The following is a 15062-nucleotide window of genomic DNA, read 5'->3' as shown; positions in this document are numbered from 1 at the left end:
GTTCTCCTCTAGGATTTTGATGGATTCCTGTCTCATATTTAGGTCTTTCATCCATTTTGAGTCTATTTTTGTGTGTGGTGTAAGGAAATGGTCCAGTTTCATTCTTCTGCATATGGCTGTCCAATTTTCCCAACACCATTTGTTGAAGTCTCACTGTGCCTTTTTTGAAAACAAACTTACTGGGGCACCTCAAACTTGACTGGTGGCTCAGGCAGTTAAGCGTCAACTCTTGATTTTGGCTCAGGTCATGATCTCAGGGTTGTGAGATCGAACCTGGTTTTGGGATCCATGCTGGACGTGGAACCTGCTTAAGATTCTCTCTCTCCCTCTCCACCCCTCTCTCTCTCTCTAAAAAAAAAAATTAATAATAATAAATAAAAACTTATTAAGGAAAATACCACTTTCTGTAATCTTCTATGTAACATAATACCTCAAAGGAAAGGTTGAAGAAACATTCAAGTACAGTACAAATTCAGTTACCTAGGAGATTCCTTAACTGTTTTTAAGCTCTACTATTTAATTTTTCCTCACTTGCCTTTATGCCTGAAGGAAGACCTTTATCTTCCTCTTCCCTTAAAGATTCCCCTTTGACCTTTTCATAGCTCCTGGTCCCATTTCTGCCTGATATTCCAACAAGGGAGGATAGTTAGCTTTCCATCAGCTTTCTTTTCTGCCCATGAGTGCTCTTCCCTGTTACCTTCCCTTTCTTGATAGTCCTCTTCCTGGGCCTACTTTCCTGCTCCAGATGCAAGCCCTTGCTTGCTTTACTGCTGCATGGCTCTGAAATTGATCCTCTTAAGGTGCGTAATGCCCTCTGATTCCATGACTGTCTGATCTTACTGATTTCATATCTCCATTTTACAACTGCTTTTTCTTCTGGACATTGTACTTAGTTTAAAATTTAACTTTGTCCACATTCAAAAATATTTCTGTACTTGTAAAAAAAAAAATCTAGCATAAAAACATTAAAGCTCCCTATAATGCCTTTCCTCAGAGAGGGACAGTTATTTTTATTTTATTTATTTTTTATGTTTTTTTAATAGGCTCCACAGCCAGCGTGGAGCCCATTGCGGAGCCCATTGTGGGACTTGAACTCACGATCCTGAGATCAAGGCCTGAGCTGAAATCTAGGGTTAGATCCTTAACTGACTGAGCCACCGAGGTGCCCCTCTAAGACTTCGTATACAATCTCTGTGAATTATAGGTTATTTTTGTTTATTTTATTAATGAAAATGGATCATAGATTATTTACTATTTGTCTTTGTGCATTTTTTAACAGCTCTGAGATATAATTCACATACCATTTAAAGTGTATGATTCAATGGCTTTTAGCATATTCAAAGTCAATTTTAGAATATTTTATTATCCAAAAAGAAACTCTGAACCCCTTAACCATCATCCCCAACCTTTCCCATTTCCCTCCCTAGACAACCACTAATTTGCAGTCTGTCTCTATAGATTTGCCTATTTTGGACATTTCATTAAAGTGAGATCATATAATGTTTTGTCCTCTTCCATTTAGCATGTTTTCAAGGCTTGTCTGTGTTAAAGCATGTATCAGTACATACTTCTTTTCATTACCAAATAATATTCCATTGTGTGGCTAGATTACTCATCCATTTTTTCTTACTTTTTACATTGAACAAATACAAATATATCTTTTTTTTTTAACAGTTTTTTATTTATTTGAGAGAGAGAGAGCGTGTGCACACACGAGCTGGGGTGGGGGATGGGAGAGCAGAAGGAAGGAGAAGCAGACTCCTGCTGAGCAGGGAGCCTAACGTAGGGCTCCATCCCAGGACCTGAGCCAAAGGCAGACATTTAACCAGCTGAGCCACCCAGGTGCCCCTTGAACAAATATATCTTGAACGTTTTGCTGTGTCAGTATATATAGTGGACCTCATTCTTTTTTTTAGTTTACATAGTATTTATATGATTTTTAAAGGTCGATATCCTATTAGATATTTTGGATTACTTGCAGTTTTTTTTTTTTTTAAAGATTTTATTTATTTGAGAGAGAGAGAATGAGAGAGAGCACATGAGAGGGGGGAGGGTCAGAGGGAGAAGCAGACTCCCTGCTGAGCAGGGAGCCCGATGCGGGACTCAATCCCGAGTCCTGGGATCATGACCTGAGCCAAAGGCAGTCGCTTAACCACCTGAGCCACCCAGGCGCCCTACTTGTAGTTTTTACCTTATTATAAATAAGGCTGTTGTAGTGAATATCTATGTGAATATGTCTCTGTTAGGGTAGAGTAATTCTTTAGGATACATTTCCAGAAGCTGTATTGCATTATCAAGGGGTATGTATATTTTCTTATTTTAACAGGTATTGCAAAATTGCCCTAAAATAGTGATACACATTTTTACACCTACTTAGTGTGAGAATACCTGTTTCCTCAGTATTGGGTATTTTCCTTGTTTAATCTTTGCCGCTCTAATAGGTAGAAAATGAAATACTGTTTCAATTTATAGCTCTTTAATTAGGAGTGAGATTGAGCACCCTTATGCTCATTGACCATTGTGTGTCTTCCTCTATGACCTGAAGTGTATGAACTGAAATGTAGCGTGTGGTTAAGAATCCAGTCTATACTATGGACTCTGAGAAACAAACTGAGGGTTCTAGAGGGGAGGGGGTGGGGGGATGGGTTAGCCTGGTGATGGGTATTAAAGAGGGCACATATTGAATGGAGCACTGGGTGTTATACGCAAATAATGAATCATGGAACACTACATCAAAAACTAATGATGTATGGTGATTAACATAACATAATAAAATGAAATTAAAAAAACAAACAAAAAAAGTCTATAGCCTGACTGTCTCCGTTCACATCTCGGCTTCACCATTTGCTTCTACTTATTTCTTTGTGCCTTAGGTTCCTGATCTATAAAATGGGGATGATAATAATAACAATGCTACCTGATAGGAATTATTCTGAATATGAAGTGAGCTATCCTCATAAAGTGCTTCGCCCAGTGTCTGGCAAATAGCACATAACTTAAGCTATCATTACAAGCTCTTTGTATGTTAAAGAAATTCGCCCTTTGATGAATGTGTAGAAATATTTTTCCTAGTTTATTTGTATTTTAATATGACTTTGAGAGCTGTCAAACAGAAGTGTTTTGTTTTTATGTGATCAAATTTACATTTTCTGATTAATTGCATGGTTTCTTTTGGTTCATATTTAAATTTTTTTCCATCTAGAATTTATTTTAATATAGAAAGAATGACAGGGATCTAGCTTAATTTTTTTCCCCCAGGCACATTCATGACACTTTATGAATCTGTAGTGTGGGGTTGGGACCGTTCGGTTCTCTAGTCTCCTCATCAAAAGGGATTTTATTCACCTCTAGTTCTCATTGTTCATTTCAGTGTGTTATTCTGTCATTCCAGAAGCCTCATGGATCTTTTAAAGACTCTCAATGGGATATAATTCAGAGAGTAAAACCAAAGTTTCTTTACAAGTTCTGTTATTAATATGTATTTTTTTTTTCCTGGCAGGTATCCCTTGTATAACTGACTGTGTAATGGCTGAAATTGAGAAACTGGGGCAAAAGTATCGAGTGGCTCTAAGGTAGGAAGGAGCTAGTCTAGATTGTTATACTGAAGATTCTTTTGATCCTCCTTCATCTATTTGCTGTGTGATTTCTTGGATAATTAGTTTAAATGTAAAAAACTAGTTAACTATTTATGATCAAGAAAGCAAACATTTGAAGGTTAAAGAATTTTAAGCTGAAATTTTTTTTTTAAAGATTTTATTTATTTATGTGAGAGAGAGCATGAGCCGGGGTGGAGGGGGGGCGGCAGTGGGCAGAGGAGAGGGAGAAGCAGGCTCCCCGCTGAGCAGGAAGCTGGTCGGTCCCTGGGGCTCTATCCCAGGAGCCCAAGATCATGACCTGAGCTGAAGTCAGACACTTAACCGACTGAGCCACCTAGGCACCCCTAAGCTGAAGTTTTGTGAATGAAGTTAGGTAGTCATATTGGTCTTGTAGGCCTCCTTTTAAGTTCCTCTAGATTTCCAATTAGAAAGTGTCTTTTTATTAGTTATCTAGATATCTCTTTTAGAATCTCACACTTAAAGGATCCACATTCTGAGTTTTGAGCTTACTCTAGAAAGTACACTAGAATTAAAAGTAGTGGTTCCCAAAGTATGGTCCATCGACCCGTAGGAGTCCGGAGATCTTTGCAGGGAGCTTAACAAAACTATTTTCATAATAATATCAAGACGTTGTCTTTGTCACTGTGCTGACATTTATACTGATGGCAGAAATGCTGGTGCCTTAGTACCAATCAAGACAGTGGACCCAAATAATGTTAGTAGACTTCGTATTCTTCACTGCCACTCACTGGCAGTTAAAAACAAAAAACAAAAACAATGCAGGGGTGCCTGGCTGGCTCAGTCGGTAGAGCATGCAACTTTTGATCTCAGGATTATAAATTTGAGCCCTAAATTGGGTGTTTTAGAGATTACTTAAAAAAATAAAATCTTAGGGGCACCTGGGTGGCTCAGTCGTTAAGCGTCTGCCTTTGGCTCAGGTCATGATCTCAGGGTCCTGGGACCGAGCCCTGCGTTGGGCTCCCTGCTCAGAGGGGAGCCTGCTTCTCCCTCTCCCACTCCCCCTGCTTGTGTTCCTTCTCTCACTGTGTCTCTCTCTGTCAAATAAATAAAATCTTCAAAAAAAAAAGCCCCAAAACAGAGTCCCTTAAGAATATCCTCGATGAAGCAGTAGAATTTGTTGACTTTGTTAAATTTCGACCCTAGAGTACACGTCGGTATTCCTTGTGATGAAGTGTAAAATATACCTACAGCATTTCTGTTGCATACCCAAGAGTCAAGCTTGCCTTAGTGAAGAGCATTTGTGCTTGTTTGAGTTGTGAGCCAAACCAGCTGCTTTTTCATGGAATATCATTTTTATGTGAAGAATAACTGACAAACACTGATTTTTCAGACTATATTTTGCAGATAGTTTCTCAAAAATTAATGCAGTGAATCTGTTACTTCAAGGAAAACAACTTAACGGTATTAGTTGCCAATGATAAAATTCAAGCTTTCAAGTGAAAATTAGAGTTTTGAGTATATGTGCTGCCGAAGCGAGCACTGAAAATTAGAGTTTTGAAAAATCATGAGCTTATCACATTCCTAATACTAAAGACCTTTCTGTTGAGACCAGTGAAGATACTGAGTATGATTTTTTTGGTATTGTATAATGAAATGTGTTAATATTTGGGAAGATTTGTGTGATTCAATGAGTTGGTATTTTCCAAATGATCAATGAATAATATTACAAAATCATGCATGGGTAAAAGATTCAGTCAAGGTCCAAGATGTACCAGTGAATTTGTGCGTCTCTTTGTGTGTCACCTTTTAGAGTTATAAATTGCATACTGTAAAATTCACCAAGTTTAATTGTATAATTTGCTGGGCTAGGCAAATGTGTACAGTTATGGAACCACCATCATAGTCATGAAATAGAACATTTCCATCACTCCAGAAGTGTGATTCCATGTATATGAAATTCCAGAAAAGGCAAAACTAGACTAATAGAATATAGTGGTTAACTGGAGCTGAGCATGAGAAAAGTGGATTAACTGCAAAGGGACACAAGGAACTTTTTGTAGTGACAGGAATGTTCTATATCTCAATTATGGAGATAGGGACATGGATATATAAATTTGTCAAAACTCGTCAAAGTTTACACGTACTATCAGTGAATTTTATTATATTTCATTTATACCTAATAAAGCTAGTTCTTTTAAAGGCAAAGAAAAATAGGAACCCAATGTATAAGAGTGGTAGCACTGTTTAGCTGAATGGGAAAGTGATAAACTATTAAAATATTGATTATCACTGTGGAAAGAAACAAAACTGGATTCTTACCTCTTTCACAAAAATCAGTTCCAGGTAGATTAAGCATCTAGACTTTTATAGAAAATATAGAGACTATCTTAGTGATTTTGGAGTGGGCAGGGCTTTCTGAAGAAGTCCAAGCCATAATGGAAAACTAATCAATCTAACTATATTGAAATCGAATACTGGGACACCTGGGTAGCTTCAGTCAGTTAAGCATCTGCCTTGGGCTCAGGTATGATCTCAGGGTTCTGGGATCGAGCCCCGTATAGGGCTCCCTACTTAGCAGGGAGTCTGCTTCTCCCTCTACCTCTGACCCTCCCCCTGTTTGTGCACTCTTGCGCTCTCTGTCAAATAAATAAATAAAATCTTTAAAAAAAAAAAATTGAATACTACTTTATAACAAAAGACAGCATAAACAAAGCAAAACAATAAGTCACAGATAGAAGATACTAGTAATGCATATAATCAACAAAGGGTTTATTTTCAAAATACATAAAAAACTACAAATCCATAAGAAAAAGACAAAATCCTTAAATTCACAAGGAGATATCATTTCATACCCAGCAGATTGGCAAGAAGTGAAAAGTCTACTTAACAATGCCATGAATAGTTGGGACTGGGGACCAGTGGGAATTCTCATATTCAACAGATAAGGATGTAAAGTGGACAGTCAACTTTGGAGAGCAATTTGGCAATATCACTGCAGAAAGTTCTGTCTTCCCAGCCCTGTTTCACTCTCCTCTGCACAAACACTCTCTCCCTACCAGAGATATGCTTGCTCCTCCCTGAACACCAGTGAACCATTTTATAGATGGTTGGTGCCCTGTTTGGAACATGCCTGCCCTCACTTTGCATGGAATATTCTTTCGTCTTTATTTTATTTAATCTCCATATAATTTTTTTTAAGTATACCAAATTCACAGTGACTTAGCTCTGAACTACTGCAATATGGAATATTTTTCTTGCACTTGGTACCTTTGTGCTGCCTTGTAGTTTTATTCAGTTTGTGACTCGTCATTATGTAATAGGAAGAACATGGTTCTGGGAATCACAGACTTGGGGTTTTTCTTTTTTCAAATTTGTATGAAAATAACATGTTTGATTTATTTATGGCAAACAATGTAAACATGTATACACAATAAAAAGTAGAAGTCCCCCGGCATATTCACACTTTGTCCATTCTTCCACCCTAATGGTAACAACTGAGAAGGGTTAGTGTATAATTAGTATGTTTTTCCAGACCTTTTTTCTAAGCAAATGCAAGTGTAGAGAAAGACAATGAAAGAGATTTGTATTTCCTTAATTGAATCATATATGTATATTGTTCAATGACTTTTTTTATTCAACAGTTTGAATTTTTTTGAGTTTGTTTATTCAGCAAGCCTTCCATGTTGGTACAGATAGCTGTATCTCGTGCTTTTTTTTTTTTAAACAGGGTGGGCATCAAAATATATTTAATTTTTACCTTGCTGATGGATATTCAGACTATCTGCAGTTTTTCACTATTATAAAGTGTTCTGTAGTGGCCATCCTTGTGCCTATATTCTTGCACATTTGTGTAAGACAGCTTCTAAAAGTGAAATGGTTAGGTTAAAATTGTTTGGTTTTGAATCCTGGCTTTTCCCACCTGTGTACTTAGAACAAGTTAATTAATCTCTCTGAATCTGCTTCCTCGTTTGTAAAATGGAAACGTAATTCAAAGTTCTGTGAAGATTACATGACCTAAGGCACACCAGCTTCTCTCAGTTGTCTTTCCAATTAGAAGATAAGTTGCAGGAGGTGAGAGGTGCCTTAAAATCTCTACATAGATCAAGTCACTCTTATTTCACAGATAAAGAGAAAGTTATCCAATTGCCTGAATTGTTGTTAATCCAGTTTTGTAACCCTTTAGGATTGCCAAGGATCCAAGATTTGAACGATTACCATGCACACACAAAGGAACCTATGCAGATGACTGCTTAGTACAGAGAGTAACTCAGGTATCATCAGTTTTTAAATGTTGACTTTGTGCTTCACAGGAAGCGTAGGTGCCCTTATTTACCTGAGGAAGTGGACTGGAAATGTATACTCTAACTGTAATGGGAAAATCACAGGCTTGGGGAGGAGACATGGATTTCAAATCTCAGCACCTGCATTTAATTGGGTATGTGATTTGGGGCACTTACTGATTTCTTTATTCCACCAATCATCTCTATAAAATGCTTTAAGTGAGTGAGTATACATATAATATCAGGTTTCACCTCCCTGTGAATCAGAAATCATCCATTTCCATTATTCCCCCCATGCAGGAATTTTGTTCCTCTCCACCATGCCTAAGCAAGTGTTTCTCACTTACATCTGAGTGTCCCAGGATGCTGTCTTACAAGTACCTGGAATAACTAGGTTTTTGATTCTTCTGTTCTGGCCTCCTTGTCAAGCACCACAAGAACTTCTGCCATTGATTGCCCTTACTGGAGCCTCCTCTGCTGGGGATAATCATCTTCATCTGGTGACCACACTGCCATCCCTTTAGCCACTCCATCCCATGGGTGGAGACAGCATTTGCCTTAACTTCCCACAGCACAGCTGACACCAGGCTACAACTCTTTTCAAAATTGAATGGGAGATTGGGGTATGATGGAAGTAAAATATAATACAGCTGGCAGCTAAATGGTACTGCTTTCAGAACTCCTAGGCTCAGACTTGTCCTGGCGATCCATTCTGGCTTCATGGCTGAGGAAGTAGCCTGCCTTCACCCCTAGGAGCTCTCAGAGTAGGCCCAAGCCCAGAGACTCCAGGAAAGGCAAAAGTGTGCCCTCCGGTCTAAGGCATTTACTCTGCCTTTGCATTGAGTCTTTTGGGGTATTTCCCCAAACCAAGAAATCATCTGCCCTAAATGTGAAAGTCCCTTCCACTTACGAGACAAAAAACAATTTGCAGCTTTTAAATAATTTTTCTATCTTCTCCCCCTTAAGATTCTTAGAGCTACATTCCCCCTTGGCAACTTGTTATGTGTTTTATAAATATGAACTCCTAGATCATAGTAGGTACTCAACAAATTGTTATAACCTTTCCTTCGCTAATTACTGTGAAAATGAGTAATTCTCTAGATTAGCCAGTGTACCATTATTCAGTATCACTAAGTAGACTCAATGTGTGAACACTCAATGGTGTCTCTTACAGCACAAGTGTTACATTGTGGCCACAGTTGACCGGGACCTTAAACGAAGGATCCGGAAGATCCCTGGAGTTCCCATCATGTACATTTCTAACCATAGGTGAGAACTGTCTCTTGGGGGAAGCGATTAAAAGTATATAGCTGATATCAATTAAAAATGAGGTCAGGTTATAGGAAGATTTGAAAGCAATTGTTATATCAAAGGCTCACATAGTTATATTTGAAGAAATGAGACAAAGTAACAAGAACAAGGGCAAAAGATAAAACTACAGTTTGGGAATGAGGCAGACATTCCCATGCTACAGTAAGATTACTAGAAGAAATAGAGATGTGTAGCTCTAAATACAAAGCAGTATTTGAAATTAAGCTAATCTTTTTGGCCAGAAATATCTTTTTTTTTTTGAAAGCCTAGTATATGTGATCAGCACCTTATCTGGGAAACTAAAAGCTTATTTAAAAAAAAAACAAAAACTGATCTTTATCCTGCTTGGATGTTTCCATGTTAGTGCTCAGTCTATTACTGTCTCACTTTTCAACCTGGGAAGAACACAATATAGTGGGAGGAGTTGGGCTTACCTGGATTTAGTGCCTGGCTCCCTCACTTGTTAACTTTCTGACTTTGAAGAATAAAGATATTAAAGTCAGCATTTTGTTGTAAATCATTCATTATGATATCCCTTTAAAATGTTCCCACTGACAAAAAGGATTGATAGTGGGGAGGTGAAAGTGTTGCAGTCAGTAAAGGATGGGTTTTTAGGTGGGTTCTGGACCCACCTTTCTTACCAGTGTTAATTTTTTGTCCTGATCAGGTACAACATTGAGCGGATGCCAGATGATTATGGAGCCCCTCGGTTCTAATTCTTAAAAGATAGAGTTCCTCTGCCTTCCTTTACCAACTTTTTCTGTTGCCTGTTCGTATTAGCAGTATGCTGTAGCATGAATTATTCTTCTCACCCATTTGCTCTGTTATGAGCTGACTATGGTTAAAAACACTCACTTTTTGATGTTTTGAAATTGATATTTTGTATCATTTTAAATATTGTTGCATCTTTTTATAAATCAGATGATTGCTCATATAATTTGATGGTTGTTGTTTTATATTGATTTACTCAACAAATACTTAATTAAGGTTATGCTAGGTACTTAATAAGGTAGGGTCCTGCCCTGAAGACATTCGTATTATTATAGGAGAAAAGAGAAACATATATATGAATAAATATAGTCATATAATGGTGCCAGGTTAAAAGTATGAGGGAATAGACCTGTATGTGAGAAAAGAATGATTTCTTTCTACTTGGTTAGAATGGGGAGGGAGGGAAGGCTAGAGGTAGTAATATTTGAGTTAATCTTTAAAAATGAGTAAGTGCTTGCCCAGTATATGAAGTAAAGAAAATGAGGCATAGGAAGCATATGAACAAAAGCACAGAGACATGGATGTTAACATGGAATGATTGCTTGGTCTGCGCATACAACTACTAGAAGGTTTTTCTAACTAGAACATAGGAGAAAGAGATCGTACCCACATCTGAGACTCTAGGGGTAGGAGATGGCTGGGAGGGGGCCTTATATGACATATTAAAGGGTTTGGACTTGATTGTGAGGTCAATAGGAGCTTATTAAAATTTTAATTAAGGTGAATAACAAGATCAGATATTTTAAATGGTCACAAGGTAGTGTAAGAATAGACAAATAGATCATTGAAGTAGAATAGAAAGTCCATAAACAGATCGATATATTTATGGCAAGTTGGTATATTATCAAGAGTATTTCAAATCTGTGGGAAAAGGAAATTTTAAGGCCAAATAGTGTGGAGTAATTCTTAGTGGGGTTAGAATCCTGATTCCACCAGTTACTATCTGTATGAGTTGGGCATAGTACGTAACCATTTGGTGCCTTTCTTGCTCCCTCTTTAAAATGTGTTGTCTAATTCTCAAAACAAACCTGGTAAGATGGAATGAAACCGAATAGTACATGACACAATTTAATTATTGTTCAGTAAATGTCAGTGATTATTATAGTATCATAATGGGGAGTTGGCTATCCATCTGAAAAAAGTTTTTGTATTCCTACTTCATATCCTTCATAAGAATACATTTCAAGTGGATCAAAGATCTGAACTTTTTTTTTTAAGCTATGGAAGTCTTAGAAAAAACACAGAATGCCTATAATCTTTGGATAGAATTCTTAAATAAGATGGAGAATGTAAAAGCCATAAAAGAAAAGATTGGTAAGTGTGACTATATTAAAATTACAGATTCTGTGCAAGGCAGCCCCCCCAAATTAAGACAAGTGGCTGACCAAAAGATCTTCCAATATATATAACAAGGGTATGAAGAAGTGAGTGGTCATGCAGTGCTGAGAAGAGTGCAGATAGATATAACCGTTTTAGACAGAAGTTTGGCAAGAGACATTAAAATAAAAATTACAGATACCCAAGGAGCCCAGTTCTATTTTTGGGTTATTTATAGGTATTATACAGGTGATTTTCTTTAATATGCATGATGAGTGTGACGTAAGCACATAAGTACAATATAAATGTGTAAAGAAACATTCACACATGGGAACAAGGAAGCATCTAGAAGCGTCTTATTTCACCACTGTTTATAATAGAGGAAAATTGAGAAGAATGTAAATTCCCATCAAAAGAATCTTAACTATGTTAAATCTCTACAGTTTACCCTTGAACAATGCAAGGGGTGGGGGACTGATGCCCCACACAGTTGAAAATCTGAGTATAACTTTTGACTCCCCAAAAACTTACTAATAACCTACTCATAATTGGAAGCCATAGTGGTAGCATAAACAATTAATGCATATTTTGCATGTTACATGTATTATACACTGTATTCTTATAATAACATAAGCTAGAGAAAAGGTTAAGAAAATCATAAGGAAGAGCAAATATTTCTAATATTTCTAGTACTCTATAAAAAAAAAATCCATGTATAAGTGGACCCATGCAGTTCAAATCGATATTGTTCAAGGGTCAGCTATACTGTGGAATGTCATGAGCATTTGAAAAGAAGTAGATTTAAAAATGGGCAAAAGACTTGAATAGACGGTTCTCTGAAGAAGATATACAGATGACCAACAAGCACATAAAAAGATGCTTACTATCACTAATCATTAGGGAAATGCAAATCAGAATCACAATGAGATACCACTGCATACCTATTCAGATGGCTACTATTAAGAATAAATAAATAATGAGTATTGACAAGGATATGGAGAAATTGGAACTGTTGTGCACTGTTGGAAATGTAAAATGGTACAGTCACTAGAGAAGACAGTATGGCGATTCCTGGAAGAATTAAAAATAGAATTACCATATGATCTGGCAATTCCACTCCGGAGTATATACAAAAGAATTGACTCGGGATCTTAAAGAGATATTTGCACATCTATATTCACAGCAGCACTATTCACAATAGCCAAGAGGTGGAAGCAATCCAGGTGTCCATCAATAGATGAACGAATAACCAAAATTGGTATATACAAACAATGGAATACTATGCAACCTTAAGAAGGAAGGAAATTCTGACACATGCTCCAACACAGATGACCCTTGAGTAAGTGAAATAAGACCAGAAGATAAATACTATGATTCCACTTATGAAGTACCTACAATAACTGAATTCATAGAGAAAAGGTAGAAAGGTGGTTCCCAGGGGCTGGAGGGAGCGGGGAATGGGGAGTTTAATGAGGATGGAGCTTCAGTTTTCCAAGACAAAAAGATTTGTGGAGATTGGTTGCACAACACTGTAAATGTACTTAACGATATTGAACTATATACACTTAAAAATGGCTAAAATGGTAAATTTTATGTATATTTTACCACAATTAATAACAATCAGAGCTATGTTACTTACTTGACCTAATGTTAAAAAGAAGCAACTTGTAGAACACTTAGATATGGTGTGATATCTGTTTTACTTTTTTTTAAACCACAAAATTATACAACTGTTTACATGGTAATATACATATATGGGTAGTAAAAGGTCTGAAAATAATTCTTTTCCTACCCTCCCTTCTCTGCTAACAGTATTCCTCTTAGAGAAAACCATTGTTATAGGACTGGATTGTGGCTCGCTCCTACCCCAGCACATAATATGGATGTTTCATCTTCCTGGTTAGACCAATCAGAATATTCTTATTCCCTTTGCCATTGCGATTATTTCAAACCTGGGAGATCAAACTCAAGCCAAATAGTCTTAACCAGAGCTTTTACTGGAGAGTTGTTCTCTTTTTCTGTGGGAGAGCTGTTAGGTAATGTATGCTTTGAAACTGAGTGATCATATCTGCCAATACCTTGGAAAAGCCAACCTGGTTTTTACTTAGATTGCATAGTCAAACTTAATCCTAACTAATGTAAGATATATGTCTTCTCAACCAACAGAGAGAAGAAATGAAAAGGGGAACTCAATCATTAAAAAAAAAACTCAAAAAAACAAAACTGGTTTTGTCAAAACCCAATGAACTGCATCACTGGAGATTTGCATATTTTGCTATCTGTAAATCGAAAAAGGAAAGAAAAAAAATGCAGAAGAGGGGAGGGAAGAAGAAATAATGGTAAATAGAAAACATAAAGTAAGATGGTAGAGAAAGGCTCAAATGCACAGTAGTCATGATGAATGTGACTAAATAAGTTTTCTTATTAAAAGACAAGTGCACAGGGGTGCCTGGGTGGCTCAGTCGGTTAAGCGTCTGCCTTCAGCCCAGGTCATGATCCAGGAGTCCTGGGATCATGTCCCACATCAGGGTCCCTGCTCAGCGGGGAGTCTGCTTCCCCCTCTGCCTCTGCCTCTTCCCCCGCTCGTGTGTTCTCTCTCTCCCTCTCTCTCAAATAAATAAATAAAATCTTAAAAAAAAAAGAAGACAACTGCACAGGTTGGATATTTTTTAAATTTTATGACTGTGTGATATTACAAAACACGCCTAAAACAAAATGACACAGAACAGTTGGACATGATAGGAAAATACACTTACTGCACAACCCAGTAATTCTACTCCTAGGAAATCTGTCCAAGAGAAATGAAAACAATATTCACACAAAGACTTGTACACCAGTGTTTATATTATCTTTATTCATAAAAGATAAAAACTGGAAACAACCCAAGTATCTATGGACAAGTAAATGGATAAATTGTGGTGCATTCACACAATTGAATACTATTTAGCAATAAAAGAAAAGAACTGATACAGCAACATAGATGAATCTTAAAATCATCAAGTTGAGCAAAAGAGGCCAGACACAAAAAAATACATACTATACGATTCCATTTATATGAGACTCTAGAAAAGACTAATCTATAGTGATGGTAAATCATTAATTACCTGAGGTGGGGATGGCAGTTTGGCTGTACAGATACAAAGGAATTTGGGGGTGTTATGGAAATGTTCTGTATTTCTATTGTTGTGATGGTTACTTGGATATATTGATTTGTCAAAATGCATTGACATGTACACAAAATGAGTGCATTTTGTTGTGCATAGCTTATACTTAGGTAAATTAAAAGATGGGAAAAGATAAAAAATATGCTGTTTGAATATGCAATATGGAAAATATAGAGGGTTTTTTAGTGGCATAATGTCAATTTTATGAACAGTCCATGTACACTTGGAAAGGAGGTACAGTCTCTATTATCAGGATATTATCAGGGTAAAAGTTCTGATATTTATCCATAAGATCTACTTGATTGTTCAGGTCTTCTGTATCTTCTTACTTTGACTCTTTGATCTGTCTCAAGCTGAGAGGAATGCATTAGTTTCCTAATATTAGTATGTTTTGTTTATTTCCCCTTGTACTTAAAGTTTCCACTTGATGAAAGTTGCTACTGTGTTATTTTGTGCGTGGGTTCTCATAACTGATATATTTCTTGTGAATTGTAGCCTTTAGCATTATATTGTATCCATTTTGTCTCATTTAATGCATTTGGGCCTGAATTCTATTTTTTCTGATACTAAGAACAGGATCTCTGCTTTCTCTTTCTTTTTTCTTTTTTGTAATGCATTTGCCTTATATACCCTTGGCTATCCTTTTATTTTTAGCCTTTTTT

The 15062-nt window shown here is 36.8% G+C and overlaps 1 protein-coding gene across 6 annotated transcripts in view; it reads left to right on the top strand.

The window, feature by feature from the left end:
* Positions 1 to 13509, top strand: part of FCF1 (FCF1 rRNA-processing protein) — a 19069-nt gene extending 5560 nt beyond the window's left edge. For 2 of the 6 annotated variants that reach the window (XM_081830228.1, XM_081830230.1), the window contains exons 5-8: positions 3500 to 3572; positions 7741 to 7828; positions 9012 to 9106; positions 9816 to 11128. In XM_081830228.1, the coding sequence (XP_081686354.1) occupies positions 3500 to 3572; positions 7741 to 7828; positions 9012 to 9106; positions 9816 to 9864 (305 nt within the window). In that variant the 3' untranslated portion in view covers positions 9865 to 11128. The other 4 variants (XR_014148350.1, XR_014148349.1, XM_081830227.1 and 1 more) reach the window with 4 other exon arrangements.
* The last annotated feature ends 1553 nt before the right edge of the window (positions 13510 to 15062 follow it).

This window comes from Leptonychotes weddellii, chromosome 9 (assembly GCF_054177405.1).
Source record: "Leptonychotes weddellii isolate Sample4059 chromosome 9, ASM5417740v2, whole genome shotgun sequence".
NCBI lineage: Eukaryota > Metazoa > Chordata > Mammalia > Carnivora > Phocidae > Leptonychotes > Leptonychotes weddellii.
Note: the sequence above shows the minus strand (reverse complement) of the source record. Positions and strands in the feature narration are given on the sequence as shown.